This window comes from Bombus pascuorum, unplaced genomic scaffold (assembly GCF_905332965.1).
Source record: "Bombus pascuorum unplaced genomic scaffold, iyBomPasc1.1, whole genome shotgun sequence".
Lineage (NCBI taxonomy): Eukaryota > Metazoa > Arthropoda > Insecta > Hymenoptera > Apidae > Bombus > Bombus pascuorum.
In genome coordinates this window covers 1,276,598-1,296,710 of record NW_026869734.1, presented here as the reverse complement: position 1 = coordinate 1,296,710, position 20,113 = coordinate 1,276,598, and the positions used below count along the sequence as shown (strand labels likewise).

The 20,113-nt window shown below is 36.6% G+C and overlaps 3 protein-coding genes across 3 annotated transcripts in view; all 3 read left to right on the top strand.

Annotated features, from left to right (window-relative positions):
- The window catches only part of LOC132915699 (uncharacterized), a 229,591-nt gene that overhangs the window by 5,134 nt on the left and 204,344 nt on the right, over positions 1 to 20,113 (top strand). The gene's annotated exons all lie outside the window — the stretch shown is intronic.
- On the top strand, positions 1,687 to 3,016 carry LOC132915696 (cytosolic endo-beta-N-acetylglucosaminidase-like). Its single transcript, XM_060975520.1, is given in 4 exon segments — positions 1,687 to 2,208; positions 2,272 to 2,457; positions 2,459 to 2,716; positions 2,797 to 3,016. Coding segments are annotated over 4 exon segments (882 nt in total). The 5' UTR covers positions 1,687 to 1,975; the 3' UTR covers positions 3,002 to 3,016.
- LOC132915702 (cell surface glycoprotein 1-like) lies at positions 12,656 to 14,527 on the top strand. Its single transcript, XM_060975527.1, has 2 exons — positions 12,656 to 13,120; positions 14,180 to 14,527. The coding sequence occupies exons 1-2, from the start codon at positions 12,794 to 12,796 to the stop codon at positions 14,333 to 14,335; spliced, it is 483 nt and encodes a 160-aa protein (XP_060831510.1). The 5' UTR covers positions 12,656 to 12,793; the 3' UTR covers positions 14,336 to 14,527.

Sequence of the window (20,113 nt, the reverse complement as noted above, 5' to 3'; positions counted from 1 at the left end):
CCAGAGAGAAGAGGAGGTGTTAGCACCGCTGGGACTACTGTTCTTCCTGCTCCTGCCGCCGATGGTGTGATAGGGATAGGCGCTCTGTAACCCATTCCTAGCCGTGCGGGTTCTCTCGCCCTCCTTCTGGCCCTTCTGGACACCACCGTCTGCTATTCGGTTTCCTCTGTCCCCCCGATTCACAGAGGTTGAGGTTGGGGGGGGGGGGGGGCGGAGGTCGGGGGTAGGTCGCCTGGCGGATCTGTTGTAGTTGGCCTGCTTTCCCGGCCATTCCCTCTGCTTGTTTCGACTGCGTTAACTCCCCGAGTATTGCCCTTACTTCTCCCCTTAAGGTTCCCAGAATAGAGGGGCCGAGGCCGCTGACCTGCCTCTCAAGCGCCTCCATCCGCGACCTCATGTCTTCTTTGCCCTGCGCCTGGCTGGCCTGACCATCTGTCCTATCTCCATCACTATCTTACGCTTCTTTCCTCGGGATGTGACTGAGGCCATCGTGGATCTTGATCCACACGACTCATCGTTCTCCGACCGAGCACCTGACATCGACCCTCTTCTCGATCTAGATTGCTCTCTAGAGTTGTCCCCAGATCGTGCCCCCTCTCTAGACTTCCCTTTTTCCCCTACCTTCCTAGGGATTCGGAAGATCTCGCTATCGTCAATTGGGGGCGGAGAGGAGGAGGAGGAAGAGACTCCCGGTGCCTTGGACGCAGGCGGGGACGATGGTGCTTTTCCCCCTCGGCTGCTGCTTCCGCTTCTGTCCACAGTCCTCTCCGTCTCTACCCTCTTTTCCTTTTTTCGTTCGCTGTTGGCCTCTGCCATTTTCTCTTCTCCCGGAGGGGTCTCTTCTGCCGAAGCCACCTCCATCTCTAGCTCTATATCCATCTCCATCTCTATATCTTCCGAACCAGTAGCATTAACACGTAAGGGGGCCTGGCAGTCCACCCCCAAACGGCCGTGGTCGTTAGCTAACGACGCACCGGAGCCCACTTCACCACCCACAACTGCGCCGGTACTGCGGTATCCCTCTCCTGCACCGTAAGTAATATCTTTATTCTGCTCCATCATCATCATTCTTCGTGTGTATGGTTAACGAGCCATGCCCTCGTTTCCTTTGCCACTCACTCTTTCGCACCCTACCCCGGTCGGAAACGATGCAGGACGACGGGGAGCTCCACGTGAAGGTGAGGTGAGTGGTCTTGACAGATATGGGCCCACCAACTTCTCCGAAGTTCTCCGCACCGAATCAGCGATCTGACGGGCGCCATCGTAATATTAAATGATTATTCTTAGGAAGAAAATTACTCTGTACATGCACATATCTTAAGTTGCTAAAAGTTAAATTACAACAAGACATGTAATGGATTAATAGTGTAGGATAATTAAAAAGAGTGTCATTTTTTATAAATTACGAAAAAGTTACTTATATCTGAACTAAGAAATGTCATAAATATCATAAAACGGAAGCAGAAGAAATAACATTGAAAGAGAGAATGAGAAAGAGTAATATTTTAAACGTAAAGGTTAGGTGTTAAATTCTACTCAAATCAAATAAAATATTTAATTAAATATAAAAAAAAGTTAAAGTATTTACTTAGTTATGTTTATTCCAAATTGTTTGTTTCGGTATAATTTTTGCAAAATATTAAAGAATATATACTTGCGTAAATAAGAATATTACTTTGAAAGTCGAAACAATCATATAAACATTGATGTAGGAGCATTATAAATTCATAATTTTATTTTGTATACTTTGTTTGATAGAGAAATGAACATCTTTTTGCCCATTAGCAGTTGGTAGATAATGGTATTATATCATGAGACGTAATTTGATATGCCAGTTCTGTTAGATGGGAACACTATCTGCTTCGCATGTATATACAAGTTTCCGGTGAACCAAAATAAGAAGAGAAACCTTTGTTTGAGTTAATGAATTAAAAACTATTTGAAAGTGATCTGTGGAACAGTATAATTCAGAGAGATGAGGACGGAAGTTACAGAGTCACAACCTTTCAAAAACTTAAAAGAATTATTCGATAACGTGGGTAACTTGAAACCATGGCCAGAAATTGGAGAACTACGAGATTCAACTGATTATGTGTACAGTGGTTTAGAAATAAGCGCAGGAAGAACGCGGTTAGAAAAATTGGATAGAGAAGTACATCCGAAAACGTTGCTCTGTCATGATATGAAAGGTGGCTACCTAGAAGACAGGTAATAGAAATCACTATATTTATTAATTCATATATTATACATAATATACCCTTGATTTTTCAGATTTATATATGGATCAGAATCTTATGATTCTTACCTATTTTATCACTGGAGTGTTATTGACACTTTTGTGTATTTTAGTCATCATTTCATAACTGTGCCCCCTTTTGGATGGATTAATGCAGCACATAATCATGGTGTAAAAGTTCTTGGTACTGTAATTACGGAAAGAGAAAGGTATCTGGGATGTTATACTTGAATCTCATGAAGAAGTAAGAAGATTTGCAGATGCACTAATACTTGTTGCAAAATTTTATAAGTTTGATGGCTGGTTATTAAATATTGAAAATACCATTAAAAGTGAGCAAGTTAATAATTTAATTTATTTTGTAAAATATCTAACAGAAAATATTCATGAAGCAATTAGAAATTCTGAAATTATATGGTACGATAGCGTAACCAATGAAGGAAAATTAAATTGGCAAAATGAGCTTAACAGTAAAAACATGTAAGCTTATTACACTCTTATACTTTTACAATTGTTTCTGTTTGTAAATTTTATTGAATGTTCTAAGTACAATATTTCAGAGATTTCTTTTTAAACTGCGATGCCATTTACTTGAATTATAACTGGATGAAATCAAAATTGAAAAACAGTTTGGCACTAGCAAAAACTCACAGTCGAGATATTCATGATATATATGTAGGAGTTGATGTTTGAGGTAGAGGTTGTCCTGGCGGTGGTGGATTTAATTCATCATATGTAATTACAATATTACTTATTTTATTGTAGCATATAATATAATATCGTTTAATATTTCATTAAACCATTATAATCTACAGGCTTCACAAAAAATACGACACGAAGGACTTTCTGTTGCACTTTTTGGTCCAGGTTGGACTCACGAATTTTTCGGATCTAAGACATTCCAAGAAGTAGAAGATCTATTTTGGGCACAGTTGTTTCCTTATTTATATGTTCATGTACCTATCTACGAAGAAGAAGTATTCAAAACATCATTTTGCCGTGGCAGTGGTAGCATGTATTATCGCTGTGGTCAGGTATGTCAAATTTTGACAAACACATTATTTTTAACAAACTGAATTTATCATAAAAGATATAACTTAGAAAACACGAAGTTGGCACCCTGCTGAGGGTAGCCACCCACATGTTATATTTATTTTTATTTTATTTTTTTTTATTACCAATGAGATATAACACTTTACCAAATGTCCTTCATGACAAATTGTAAAAACCAAAATAAACCATATATATATAAAAAGAAAAAAAAAAACTGAATTTATCACATGAATATATTATAACTGAGATGCACATAGTTTATGCAGGCACTATATGAAAGGGATGGAAAAAGATTTAAACACAAACCATTTTACAATTTATCCCTGCAAAATCCACAAATTTCAGTACCTATACCGTACATGAAATTTACATCATCGCCTCAACTTCCAGAACCGAAAAGTGAAAACGATCGAAGTGAGTGTTCAAAAGAACCGATACAATATGTTTATGAAACGAGGAAGAATGTTATTCGAGTATTAAAAAATGTTGTAAATATTGAAAATAAAATGCCAATGCATCGAACTGTCAGAATTTGATATATTTGTCCACGGGGATAAGACCACTGAGACAACAGTAACAACATAGAGATCGTCCTCCAGACCATAAATAATAATAATCTTTAAAATTGCTACAAGACAAACACCGAATCTTCCGCACCTTAAATCGGCTGAAGAAGCGCTTCGGCACTCTATGTTACTCTATCCCATCGGTCATCGAACACGGCAAGGGATATAGAGCCATAAAAATGCTTATCAGTAAGGCCTCTGATAGATCCCGAGTTCTCTGCACTCAGAGAATTAAAGATTCCAAAACCACGTTTCCGCAAGTAAGACGAATGCTATACCTCTTGATCGGCGCCCTCAAATTTTCTTCGGACGATTCTCACCGTCTTCCATAGTTGAATAACCTCCTCGTATGACAGAACAGAAGATACATCGTTACTGGTACCAAGTCGACAAATAAGTCCACTTCGTGACGTCTCCGGTACCGCCGGCTTCCAGAACTTACTAGTAACGCGATGACATGCCAAGAATAAGAATAAACGTCTACGCAACACGTGCTTCTGTTATTCACGATCTTGTGTCGTTTCTTCCTTTCAAGTTATAAACTGTTCTTTGTACAGGTCTTTAATTAGTATTGTGCTTGCGTGCTATTTCATCACTTCAAACTTGTTAAACTTTTATCACTCGTTCCAACAGCATTTGTTATTTGTATGTAGCGAAGCATTCTTTATCCGTTCTCCTTTCTACCGCGCGAAAAGTTTCGTGAATCCCACAAGACTACTGGGGACAAATTTTGGAAGTGTGCGCCGAAATGTGTATGATGATCTTCTCAGATTCCCAAATTTCATAATCTTGAAAATGCAGATTTTCGTTGAGCCGCTGGAACAGGGTCTGTACCTTCACCTGAGGAAACAGGGCTAGTAACCGCTCCGGCTCCGATGTCTCAGAGAATTATTTCACATCGGTAGATTCGTTAACGATTCAATTTAAGTTGCTGAATGGGATAGGTTATCAGGCTTCGATATCTTCAACGCAGTACCAATATAGCTATAGCTCCCGCAAAGATGCACATTCTTCTTCTCCTTGATGCTCAATGATCTCTGATACCAGCATACTTTTCTAAGATATGGAAGATGGGGAAAGTAGTTCCCTTGCTGGGGAAGGATAAGAACAAACCAACAAACCAAATCCAGCCAGGTACAGATCAACGAGTTAGCTGTTTGCAGAGTATCCATTAGTAAGGTCTTTGAGAGTGTGATACAGAGACTCATACCGTTTCATTGTAAAGAGGCTGCCATTCCTCTCGATCAGCAATTTGGCTTCCGGGTCAAATACAGTAAGGTCCACGCCATAATAAAATTCGTGACAGGCGTCTGCTGGTAGCAAAACTCTACTCATAGTCCTGGAAAGGGATTTTGACATGTTTCGATCGAGCGGTTTGCTATAAAAGCTGATACGATACGGTTTCTTTAAACATGCAGTTCAGGTGATTTGGTCCACAATCTTCGAAATGTGTCTCATTGGATGTCAAGCTCGAATATCGTCTTCGGAGTGAATAACGGTCTGCAACAGGGAACGTTCAACACCTCCATCCTGTTCAATTTGTATTTTAGTCGTGCTTCGAGCCTCTTCCATCTGAATAGCGACTTTAACCTATGCGCGTTAGTATTTGCCAATGGCCTCCTCATTTACGCGACGGGAATGTATTCATCCAAAATTAATTCCAAGCTACAGGAAATTTTCGATCGAATTATGGTTTGCTGTGGTAACTGAAAGTTCCGTACATTCTCGCTGATTTCTTATCACCGGCAATAGCCCCTATCCGTTCCGCATAAGAAAATGGTCAAATATCCCGGTATATATTTGTATTGCAAATTACAGATTACACAGCACGTTAAGACGCAAATGTAAAATAAATCAGAAAAGACTATTATAGCAAATAAAGGTTCGGTCCTCTCGAAGCATCTCTGCGTGAAATGTAGCAAATTGGGGCAAATCGGAATGAGATATGAGAAATGCACTGTTTACACAAATATTAAACGTTGCTATTTTATCGTTTGTTTGCAAAGGTGTATCTGAAATGACTGGCATTTCCTTGAGTCCAATTCGCGTTAGCTTTTCCTTCTGACATGCATCGCAATTTTTGATACAAGTCTCTACCCTTTCCATTAATCCTGGTATTTTCTATTTTTCTTCAATTCTTTGATAAGTTTTTTGTACTCCCAGGTGTCCTATAGTTTCGTTATGGTTTTCACATAGAATTGTATCTACTTCTTCTTCTGTCGACTCTTTTATTGGTTCCCATGCAAAACTTAATCTTTTGTATGTATCATTGAAATAAAGAATTATGAGTTTCAACTGAATTTTTACAATTTACCGACCAAGCCGTACAAATATACTGTGATATAGCTTGTGAAACTGTGTGACCGTATGTTCCGAAATCTCTGCGATACAATGTATTTGATTCGTTACACGGGCTTTCCCATCCAGGGATACGCACCACGCAAAATTTGGTGACGACGCGTTTCGTTTGGCCGTCGATAAACAAGCATTGTCGAAACAGGGCACGGCAATGTATCCCCTGCCAGCGATGTAAGGTGACCAGGCACATGTCCACGCCCGCCACGCTTTTACATCTCTTGTTATTTATCAAAATTGATAAATGACGAATTGATAAATGATAAATTGATAAATGACTACGAACCGTTGTCTTTTTATAGAATACAGACTCTGGAAGCTATAGCTGGTTTGTGTTAATCCTTAGCATCAGTGAGGTATTGGCAGATTTCATCCTGGTACTGTTTAGCTGCCACTTTTATGTAACTTTGCATCGGAGGGTGCACAGCTGTTTCCAAATGGAGACAATCGACGACGTAGTAAACAATGACGAAATCGAGATGCATGACGTGGTCCAGCACAGCGAGATGCCGGGTATTCAACCGCCTTGCTTGGTGCAGCCGCTTATGCAGGTGAGGCCGAATCCTCTCCCACGACCCTTCTCGGCTACTTACGGCTCGACCTTACTTAAATCGACGCTCATCGCTGAACCGACGCCCAGCGATGATCTGACGCCCAGCGATGAACTGACGTCCAGCGATGAACCGATGCCCACGGCTCGACCATCTCGTAGAACTTCCGCTATTATATCACGAAGCTGGCAATACCCTCATCCATTGCACGAAGTAGGTATTTCATTCGTCATCCTTCACGCTAGAAGATAAGTATCGCCGTGTAAAAATAGCCATCAGTATCTTTGACATCGATTTCTGCCGTTTCCCTTTCCATATATAATTATATGCGTAACCACGGAAAAAATTCTTGAACCGTTCTTGTCGCTCCTAATTGCTCTTTCGAAATCTTTTTTGGCAGATTTCAATATTTGTGAAAGCGAAACGTAGCGAATTCTATTTCTTAAGATTCCTTTTGTACTTGATTTGATACGTAAGTGTTCTTAAGATTGTTGAAATTCCATGGAAAATGGTTAATCCCCTACTTACTGTGGCTATTTCATACGACTCGTATGTCATTTAAACGTTTCATTTAAAAATGAGAGTATGTGTCAATACTTGTCATGGCCATTGTATTTATTTGAATTCATTGAGAAAATAATTGTCATATAATTAAACCATCAGATTTAATAGAGGTGAAATTCATTTAAGAGATATGTCACTTCAAAATTTTTCTTGTATCTTCTTCGAAACTACAATGCTCTCTGATCCAGCTATCGCGAAATTTCTAGAACTATACATCAAATTTTCATCAAATTTTATTCTGCATAATTTACTATTATTTTTGCAATTTAAAGCTTTATATCTTCGGAAGAAATTCAAAACCAATAATGTAATGGCACAAACTCTCCTATCCTACCATACTACCATTATATTTATTATTTCTTAAAAACAGACCAATGAAAATAACATACAAAATTGTTGTATTTTCATTACTGCAAGGAATAAGAATAGGCACATAGAATTGTCATTTACAAATCAATTCAGTTAATCAGTTAACTATTTAGTATTTTTTGATCTTTTAAATAATTAAATATAAAAACAAAAATATATGTGGAATGAATATAAGTTTTGGAAATATACTTATTATACACATATATTTACAGAAAAAATTTCTTTAAAAGAAAATTAATTTAGATAAAATATCATTTCATATATTATCATTTATATTCTTTAACGATAGTTAAAGGAATAATGAATAATGGTATTTAATTTTACATTCGACCCAAACAGAGATTTCAACAACGTACCAGACGGCCGATAATGAGAATGCCGACTATCGGCGAAGAAGAGGAGTAATCATATTTTAATTGTTATCATGCTAAAACACATTATAATATAAATCGATTTTAATGTTTCTCAGGTTTGATTACCTTGGTCTTCACAATTCTACTGGCGCCCTATAAGTCTCTCGGCCAGGGTTTGCAGATGTACGCAGGCGGAGTTGCCACTTTTACAGGACTTGCTGGTATTGTTGATGCATTGATGACGTCGCCCAACAGATCTTCCGGCTTTACCATGGCTTTCCTTGTATTCGACCTCGCTGCCTTTGGCCTTTCGTTTACATCTCTATCTGTGATCGTCGTTCGTATTTCCACAAACGTAGGCATGCCACTGGATGGTGACAAGTCTAATTCGGTACGTATTGTCCTCTCCAACATTTATTTGATCGTTACTTCAATACTTGTTATTTACTATATAAATAATTGTATAGATTATTGAATAATGAAGAATTTAACTGAAGGAAAAGAAAACAAAAGTAACGTAGAAAAATAGTAATTAACATTTCAGTAGTGCAACATAGTGTTCAGCAGAGAAAAAGAAATAGGAAAGGACAGTACCGGTGAAAGTACAGACAATACGTACCGAATTAGACTTGTCACCATCCAGTGGCATGCCTACGTTTGTGGAAATACGAACGACGATCACAGATAGAGATGTAAACGAAAGGCCAAAGGCAGCGAGGTCGAATACAAGGAAAGCCATGGTAAAGCCGGAAGATCTGTTGGGCGACGTCATCAATGCATCAACAATACCAGCAAGTCCTGTAAAAGTGGCAACTCCGCCTGCGTACATCTGCAAACCCTGGCCGAGAGACTTATAGGGCGCCAGTAGAATTGTGAAGACCAAGGTAATCAAACCTGAGAAACATTAAAATCGATTTATATTATAATGTGTTTTAGCATGATAACAATTAAAATATGATTACTCCTCTTCTTCGCCGATAGTCGGCATTCTCATTATCGGCCGTCTGGTACGTTGTTGAAATCTCTGTTTGGGTCGAATGTAAAATTAAATACCATTATTCATTATTCCTTTAACTATCGTTAAAGAATATAAATGATAATATATGAAATGATATTTTATCTAAATTAATTTTCTTTTAAAGAAATTTTTTCTGTAAATATATGTGTATAATAAGTATATTTCCAAAACTTATATTCATTCCACATATATTTTTGTTTTTATATTTAATTATTTAAAAGATCAAAAAATACTAAATAGTTAACTGATTAACTGAATTGATTTGTAAATGACAATTCTATGTGCCTATTCTTATTCCTTGCAGTAATGAAAATACAACAATTTTGTATGTTATTTTCATTGGTCTGTTTTTAAGAAATAATAAATATAATGGTAGTATGGTAGGATAGGAGAGTTTGTGCCATTACATTATTGGTTTTGAATTTCTTCCGAAGATATAAAGCTTTAAATTGCAAAAATAATAGTAAATTATGCAGAATAAAATTTGATGAAAATTTGATGTATAGTTCTAGAAATTTCGCGATAGCTGGATCAGAGAGCATTGTAGTTTCGAAGAAGATACAAGAAAAATTTTGAAGTGACATATCTCTTAAATGAATTTCACCTCTATTAAATCTGATGGTTTAATTATATGACAATTATTTTCTCAATGAATTCAAATAAATACAATGGCCATGACAAGTATTGACACATACTCTCATTTTTAAATGAAACGTTTAAATGACATACGAGTCGTATGAAATAGCCACAGTAAGTAGGGGATTAACCATTTTCCATGGAATTTCAACAATCTTAAGAACACTTACGTATCAAATCAAGTACAAAAGGAATCTTAAGAAATAGAATTCGCTACGTTTCGCTTTCACAAATATTGAAATCTGCCAAAAAAGATTTCGAAAGAGCAATTAGGAGCGACAAGAACGGTTCAAGAATTTTTTCCGTGGTTACGCATATAATTATATATGGAAAGGGAAACGGCAGAAATCGATGTCAAAGATACTGATGGCTATTTTTACACGGCGATACTTATCTTCTAGCGTGAAGGATGACGAATGAAATACCTACTTCGTGCAATGGATGAGGGTATTGCCAGCTTCGTGATATAATAGCGGAAGTTCTACGAGATGGTCGAGCCATGGGCATCGGTTCATCGCTGGACGTTAGTTCATCGCTGGGCGTCAGATCATCGCTGGGCGTCGGTTCAGCGATGAGCGTCGATTTAAGTAAGGTCGAGCCGTAAGTAGCCGAGAAGGGTCGTGGGAGAGGATTCGGCCTCACCTGCATAAGCGGCTGCACCAAGCAAGGCGGTTGAATACCCGGCATCTCGCTGTGCTGGACCACGTCATGCATCTCGATTTCGTCATTGTTTACTACGTCGTCGATTGTCTCCATTTGGAAACAGCTGTGCACCCTCCGATGCAAAGTTACATAAAAGTGGCAGCTAAACAGTACCAGGATGAAGTCTGCCAATACCTCACTGATGCTAAGGATTAACACGAACCAGCTATAGCTTCGCCTATTAGCGCCTATTAGCAGACCACCACTGGGATCTTGGTTGTTGTTGTTCCATCGAACTATTATGTTCACAACAGGTGTACACAAGTTTCGAATGCTTTCTGCACAAAGGATTGGGATTATATATAATATATGTGTGGCAGTTTTTTTTTTTTTTTTTTTTTTTTTTTTTTTAGTATAACATTAGATTGATATAAATTATTTCATAACGCTGATTAGTATTTTTGCATTAAATTTCAAAATTTCAAAATTTCAAAATTTCAAAATCGTTACGTCATTTTATTGTTTTTCTTAAATTAAGTAACTTTAAATTGTAACTTTTTTCATTGATACTTTACAGTCGCATCTACCACTATAACAACTTATTAGCCACTTAGTTGAGATCATAGAGTTTTATCATTTTTGGGAAAGATTGATCCGTTGTAAAAATTTCAGCAATTACGTTTGATTAAAAGTTTGCAAGCGTTAGAACATTTTTTGTATTAATTCAAAGGGAAAAGACAAATTCTTTATTCGACAACTTTTGTATTTCCGATTTTAATGTTTTAAGAAGTAAGCAAATGTTGCATGATAAAACATGTATCTTAGTATTATTGTTATCTTAACAAATAGATAAATTTTCCACGATGAAATATACATTCCAATATATTATTATTATACTTATATAACTCTATATACGATTTACTTTTATATATTAAAACTTAATTGAATCATATTTTAATTGTTATCATGCTAAAACACATTATAATATAAATCGATTTTAATGTTTCTCAGGTTTGATTACCTTGGTCTTCACAGTTCTACTGACGCCCTATAAGTCTCTCGGCCAAGGTTTGCAGATGTGCGTAGGCGTAGTTGCCAGTTTCACAGGACTTGCTGGTATTTTTGATGCGCTGTGGACGCCGCGCAACAAATTTTCCGGATTTACCATTGCTTTCCTGGTATTCGACCTCGTTAGCTTTGCCCTTTCGCTAACATGTTTATTTGTGATCGTCGTTCACATTTACACAAACGTACGTATTGTCTGTACTTTCACCGGTACTGTCCTTTCCTATTTCTTTTTCTCTGCTGAACACTATGTTGCACTACTCAAATGTTAATTACTATTTTTCTACGTTACTTTTGTTTTCTTTTCCTTCAGTTAAATTCTTCATTATTTAATAATCTATATAAAATAAATCTATAAATTTTAATATGTCATCTCCATAGACGATAGCACAATAAAATAAAATAGATATAGCATGTGGGTGGCCACCCCCAGCGGGGTGCCAGCCTCGTGTTTTCCAAGTTATATCTTTTATGAAGATAGACATTTATACTAATGTGTTTTTAAATACTAATACATTAGTTAAATTACATATTCCATAAACAAATGTAATCGTACGTGTAATAAAACTATTTATTATTTATCTGTTGAAAAATATATAATAAACGTAAACATATTGAGTAATAAATATATAATTTTATTATACCATATAATAAAAATTATTCTATATTAATTATTACAATAAATTATTCCATATTTTATATTCTAGTGATAATAAAGATTATATATCTATAAATCGTAAATATATATTTTACAATATAATATGCACTAAAATTCCTTGTTGAAGATAATTACCATATTTAAAGTCGAAAAAGGTTCATAAAATGCCAAAATTTATAGAAAATCTAAGGTGATTAATAACCCAGATTAATGTAAATAATCAAATGTAATTGTCGCTAATGACCTCGTAATTAAAGTAACATCAATCATTAATAAAATGAAAGTACCGTATGCCATTACAAATTGCAAAGACCATCATTTATAATATACTTCTAGTATGTTATAATTTTTTGTTTTTGTTTATAATTGTCCAATGAATCTTCTTTTTCTCCTTTTTCTCCTTTTTCAATCTATTTAAGAATAATCGTGATATATCTTTGTTCTCTAACACTAATATCTTCTTTCTAATTCTTCCGAGAATTTTACGCAGTTTACATGTCTTTTACATCTCTTGTTATTTATCAAAATTGATAAATGACAAATTGATAAATGATAAATTGATAAATGACTACGAACCATTGTCTTTTTACAGAATACAGACTCTGGAAGCTATAGCTGGTTCGTGTTAATCCTTAGCATCAGTGAGGTATTGGCAGACTTCATCCTGGTACTGTTTAGCTGCCACTTTTATGTAACTTTGCATCGGAGGGTGCACAGCTGTTTCCAAATGGAGACAATCGACGACGTAGTAAACAATGACGAAATCGAGATGCATGACGTGGTCCAGCACAGCGAGATGCCGGGTATTCAACCGCCTTGCTTGGTGCAGCCGCTTATGCAGGTGAGGCCGAATCCTCTCCCACGACCCTTCTCGGCTACTTACGGCTCGACCTTACTTAAATCGACGCTCATCGCTGAACCGACGCCCAGCGATGATCTGACGCCCAGCGATGAACTGACGTCCAGCGATGAACCGATGCCCATGGCTCGACCATCTCGTAGAACTTCCGCTATTATATCACGAAGCTGGCAATACCCTCATCCATTGCACGAAGTAGGTATTTCATTCGTCATCCTTCACGCTAGAAGATAAGTATCGCCGTGTAAAAATAGCCATCAGTATCTTTGACATCGATTTCTGCCGTTTCCCTTTCCATATATAATTATATGCGTAACCACGGAAAAAATTCTTGAACCGTTCTTGTCGCTCCTAATTGCTCTTTCGAAATCTTTTTTGGCAGATTTCAATATTTGTGAAAGCGAAACGTAGCGAATTCTATTTCTTAAGATTCCTTTTGTACTTGATTTGATACGTAAGTGTTCTTAAGATTGTTGAAATTCCATGGAAAATGGTTAATCCCCTACTTACTGTGGCTATTTCATACGACTCGTATGTCATTTAAACGTTTCATTTAAAAATGAGAGTATGTGTCAATACTTGTCATGGCCATTGTATTTATTTGAATTCAGTGAGAAAATAATTGTCATATAATTAAACCATCAGATTTAATAGAGGTGAAATTCATTTAAGAGATATGTCACTTCAAAATTTTTCTTGTATCTTCTTCGAAACTACAATGCTCTCTGATCCAGCTATCGCGAAATTTCTAGAACTATACATCAAATTTTCATCAAATTTTATTCTGCATAATTTACTATTATTTTTGCAATTTAAAGCTTTATATCTTCGGAAGAAATTCAAAACCAATAATGTAATGGCACAAACTCTCCTATCCTACCATACTACCATTATATTTATTATTTCTTAAAAACAGACCAATGAAAATAACATACAAAATTGTTGTATTTTCATTACTGCAAGGAATAAGAATAGGCACATAGAATTGTCATTTACAAATCAATTCAGTTAATCAGTTAACTATTTAGTATTTTTTGATCTTTTAAATAATTAAATATAAAAACAAAAATATATGTGGAATGAATATAAGTTTTGGAAATATACTTATTATACACATATATTTACAGAAAAAATTTCTTTAAAAGAAAATTAATTTAGATAGAATATCATTTCATATATTATCATTTATATTCTTTAACGATAGTTAAAGGAATAATGAATAATGGTATTTAATTTTACATTCGACCCAAACAGAGATTTCAACAACGTACCAGACGGCCGATAATGAGAATGCCGACTATCGGCGAAGAAGAGGAGCACCATATACACTTGTATAATGGTATCGACGGTACAGCGGCAGAAGACTTTGTGCTGATATTGATTGCACCCGGCCGACAGTGGGACAATTAATTTCCGATAATGAAATGTATTTAAAACATTGTTAAACACTGTATCAATTTCTATCATGTTGCAATTGTTCTCTATTGTATCTATTGTTATGTATCATATCCCTTAATTGATTTTCAAAATTCTTCTTTCATTAACGTATCTAAATTTGGTTGATCTAGTATTAAAAGTAGAAAGTTTTTATCATTTCAATTATCAACGCTTTGAAAATTTGTTAGACAATTGTTGTTGTCACACATAGATACATAGAATAGATATATAGATACATGTCGTGTTACTCGATGTATAGATATGATTATATTTAATAAGTAAGATTTAAAAGTTAGTAAATTTATATATTTTTTCTGTTGTTTATCATGTAGCTCTGTGTATTTGTTGTGAAATAAATTCCAAATATAAACTATAATTGTGATATTTCTCGCCAGTCACTATAGGTTCTTACAAGTAATAGCATTTCTTTGTTTAATTAATGAATATATTATGATTTATTTCTTTGCAATATCATAAACAGCATAAGTTAACTTAAGGAAATTGTATTTTCGTCCAGTCGCGGGGAGACGCGTTCGCTTTGAGACGCGTCAACAGGAGTCGTAAATTCCCGTTACGATGTACGAATCGACACCGCGAGCAGGGCGATCCCCTGATTTCAATTACGATAATAGGGGTGATTGTGTTGGAATAACTGTAGTCTACAGTTATCTAGTATATATTTATTTATCACCATTAACAACACGTGAGACTTACAGAAATTATTTTTACATCTTACCCGATCTAACCCAGCAAAAGAAGAAAAATTACAACAAACGCAAATACTAGGAGGGCTGCAGAAACAGAAAGTAAGCAGTGGCTCCAAGAAATCCCACTACAAAACCCCTTCAGCATACTACCACAAGAGAAGGAACCAGAAACAACGGAAAAACCAAAACACAACGCCAAACCACCACCAATATACATCGATGGGCAAGTAACAGACCCCCTCCTCGAACTGCTAAACAATACGGCAGGCAAAGAAAACTACTCAATAAAACAATTAAAACTGGACCAGGTAAAAGTGCTAATCAACGCCCCAGAAACCTACAGAAAAGTGGTAAAAGTGCTAAAAGAAAAAAACGCCGGGTACCACACCTACCAATTGAAATCGGATAAAAGCTACAAGGTAGTAATCAGAGGATTACACCCAAGAACAAATACAAGCAACATATGCGACGAACTAGCCAAAATCGGACACCAGGTAAGGGCAATAAACAACATAACGAGATTTGGTACCAAACAACCACTACCGCTGTTCCTAATAGAACTAGAACCGAACAAAAACAACAAGGAAATCTATGACATTAAACAAATCTTAAACACAATAATCACAGTTGAACCACCCAGACAAAAAAAAGACATACCTCAATGCATGCGGTGCCAACAATATGGGCACACAAAAAATTACTGCAACAGAAACCCGGTGTGCGTCAAATGCGCAGAAAAGCACCTGACAACTTACTGCCCATATACGGGAAAAATAAACGAGGTAAAGTGCTACAGCTGCAACGGAAACCACCCAGCCAGCTACAAAGGCTGCCCAGCCAGAAAAATACTCCAACGTAAATTGTTTCCGCCGTTTAGAAGCAGGACATATAACTACCACCACACACAACAAGACAGGGCAGAAGCTGAGACACCAATTAAAGTACAGTACGTAATGAACAACAACCACAACAATATCAACACCACTGGCAGTCGAAGCTACGCGCAAGCAACCAAGGAAGTAACACCCGTAGCCAACCAAAACCACAACAACAACACCAACGACGCTACAGAAATAAAAGAACTATTAAAACAATCCATCAAAAGCACCGACATGTTAACAAGAACGATAAGCGAACTAAACGAAGCATTCAAACAGCAATCATTACAAATCACAGCTATGATACAACTGATAACAACCATGCTAAGCAAAAAGTAAAAACGGACATACTAAAAATAGCTGCCTGGAACTCTAACGGCCTACAACAAAGGGCCATTGAAACCAAAGCATTCCTATACCACAACAACATAGACAAACTACTCGTATCAGAGACGCATTTCACAACAAAAAGCTACACAAAAATACCGCACTATACCATATACGATACCAAGCACCCCTCAGGAAAAGCACACGGAGGAACCGCAGTGATAATAAGAAACGACATTAAACACCACCTACACAGCCAAGTTAGTAAAGAACACATACAAGCAACTACCGTTACCGTACAAACTAGCAGCAACCGTCTACAGCTGTCAGCAGTATATGCACCACCGCGACACAAAATTACAGCACAAATGTGGGAAGAATACTTCCAACAACTAGGCGACAAGTTTATCGCAGCAGGAGACTACAACTCAAAGCACACAACATGGGGATCAAGAATCACTACACCTCGAGGCAGAACCCTGGAAAAACACATCAGGAAAAACAATCTCAATATATTATCCACAGGAAGACCGACATACTGGCCGACAGATCTGAGCAAAATCCCTGACCTACTCGACTTTGCAGTCACAAAGGGATTAAACGGAAATAAAATAAATATAGCATCCAGCCTCGAGCTTAGCTCCGACCATACACCCATAATAATAACATACAGAAACAAGCCAATACTCTACAACAACTCAGAGACGCTATGCAACAAATCCACTAATTGGCAAACCTTCAAAGAAATAATTGAAAGCAAAATCAACTGCAACATCCCACTGAAAACGCCCCAACACATCGAACAAGCTGTAACAACACTTACAAAAACTATACAAGAGGCAGCACGGGCAACCACAAAACCAGCAACTACCACTAGACAAACAAAACAAATCCCATCAGACATCCTCGAAAAAATTAGAGATAAAAGAAAAGCGAAAGCAAAATGGCAAAAACATAGAACAAAAGAAAACAAAAAACACCTAAACAAACTCGCAAAGGAAATAAAAAACGAAATAAAAGAGCACAACAACAACGAATTCACAAAGTTCATAGAGTCACTATTTGCACACGAGAACTACAACTACTCACTATGGAAAGCCACAAAAAAAAATAAAGAAGGCGATAAAACCAGTCCCAGCAATCAGAAAAGCAGACAACACATGGGCAAGAAGCAACGAAGAGCAAGCCGAAGAATTTTCCATCCACCTATGCAACACATTTACACCACACAACATCAATAACAGCAACCACAATAGCCATACGGACGACGACGCGATAGCCACTAGCACTGCAATCGACAAGCAATACACCATACCCAAAACAACAGCACAAGAAATAAGAAACATAATAGAAAAAACAAAAAACAACAAAGCACCAGGAATCGATCTAATCAATGGCAAAATATTGAAAAACCTCCCTCCAAAAGCGATACGGCTAATTACAATAATATTCAATGCAATACTAAGAATACAATATTATCCCACATTATGGAAACAGGCACAAATCATAATGTTACCCAAATCAGGCAAAGACCCACATGAAGCAACATCCTACAGACCAATATCACTACTCCCCGTGCTCTCCAAAATACTAGAAAAAGTAATATACGCCCGACTAAAACCAATAATAGAGAAGGAAAAACTAATACCAGACCATCAATTTGGATTCAGAAATAAACACTCCACCATAGAACAAATGCACAGGCTTGTCAACGAAATAATACACACAATAGAAAACAAACAATATTGTACAGCCCTATTCATGGACATAGAGAAAGCTTTCGACAAAATAAACCACGAAAGCCTAATACAAACAATCAAGAAACAATTCCCGGAAAAAATATACCAAATAATAAAATCATACATAAGCAACAGAACCTTCACAGTAAAAATCAAGGACGCACACTCCGAAGCAAAAGACATCAAAGCAGGTGTTCCACAAGGAAGCGTCCTAGGACCCATACTATACACACTATACACGGCCAACATTCCAACAACTACCAATAGCAAAATACTGACATTCGCGGACGACACAGCCGTGCTAGTCAGGCACACTAACCCTGTAACAGCAGCCACAATACTACAAGAGCACATCACAAAAATAGAAAAGTGGCTACAGGACAAACAAATCAAAGCTAACCCTGACAAATGCAACCACATTACATTCACATTGAGAAAACAGATAACACCAAACATCTTCCTGAACGGCACGCAAATAACACAAACAAGGCAAGTCAAATACCTTGGACTTCACATGGATACACACTTCACATGGAAACAGCACATCAAATCAATAATAGACAAGATACAGATAGCAAGGAGACAAATGCACTGGCTAACAAGCCGAAAATCCAAACTAAGCACAGAAAACAAACTGAAAATATACAAAATAATCATAAAGCCAATCTGGACATACGGAATTCCACTATGGGGAACAGCAGCAATGAGCCATATAAACAAAATAGAAACAATCTAAGCCAAAATCCTTAGAACAATGGTAAACGCCCCGTGGTACGTTAGAAACGAGGACATAAGGAAAGACCTCGGAATACCAACGGTCAAGGAGGAGATTACCAGATTCGCAACAAGATACAGAACAAGAATAGAAACACACCCGAACCAGCTGGCAGTTGAAACGTGCAACACAACAAACATCGCAAGAAGACTAAAAAGGAAACACCCAATAGACCTCATAAAAGATATAACTTAGAAAAAAACGAAGCTGGCACCCCGCTGGGGGTAGCCGCCCACATGCTATATTATTTTTTATTTATATTTTTTTTTTCTTCACCAATAAGATATAACACTTTACCAAATGTCCGCAAGGACAAATTGTAAAATAACCAAAATAAAATAAAAAAAAAAAAAAAGAAAAAAGACTGACTCGAGATGCTACAACGGACTGTTTTAGCGCTGGTTAGGAAGGTACTTCTACCGAGGGTCTAGTCCCTTTGGAAGGGCCTTTTTAGTTATTGTTTCAACAGACGTGGCATGCAGGGTGTTCGGTCTATTTGGTTACTGAGCGAATGGTTTCCTTGAGTGTGTGACACATGCAACGTGCATGGAATGCTGTGTTCTCCTTCGCTGTTCTAAAAAAGAGATATATTTTAAATAGAGATCGCTTTATACATGTAACGCATACATGTAACACCGTTTGACTTGTATAAATCATGCGCGGTAAATATTTTTAAGAGTTTTGACTGAAACTTATTTGGATTAGATTTAAATTTATTTTTTGTTACGATACCGGAGAACGTAAGAACACTTTCTCGTAGAAACAAGGAAATATTGAGTAACATTAATTGAAAGATCTGAGAGAAAGATCTTCTAGGTATATAGGTATTATCTTTTCACCGACTTTCCCTTTTTTCATTTTTTAAGCAGATTCAGATTTGTATGCAATTTAATATTATCACGTATAAGTATCAATCACCTACTAATCTATGTATCACAACTCACTAATCAATTCACTTACGATACCTCCATACTAATAATAATTTTCTAATTATAAAACCTGCTTATTCCGCGTTTTTATAACGTTATGTCTTCTTTTTAATTATTTAATTTTTTGCGTTTGTTCCAACATTTTTTCTAATATATATAAAGCACTTTGATAACAATCTAATTTTTTTAATTTCCTGTTTTGTTTGATTGTTCAATTTATTTGATTTCCTGGAAAAAAAAGTTACACTTTTGCATTAGAAATCACTTCTTGTTACATCTGCTACAGACTGTTTAGAACCGAAAGTTAGGAAAATAAATTAAAAGGCTAAAATTAAAGTTTTAAGTTATAGTTTTGCTTATCCAAAACTTATTATCTGCGTATATAATGCTTATAGA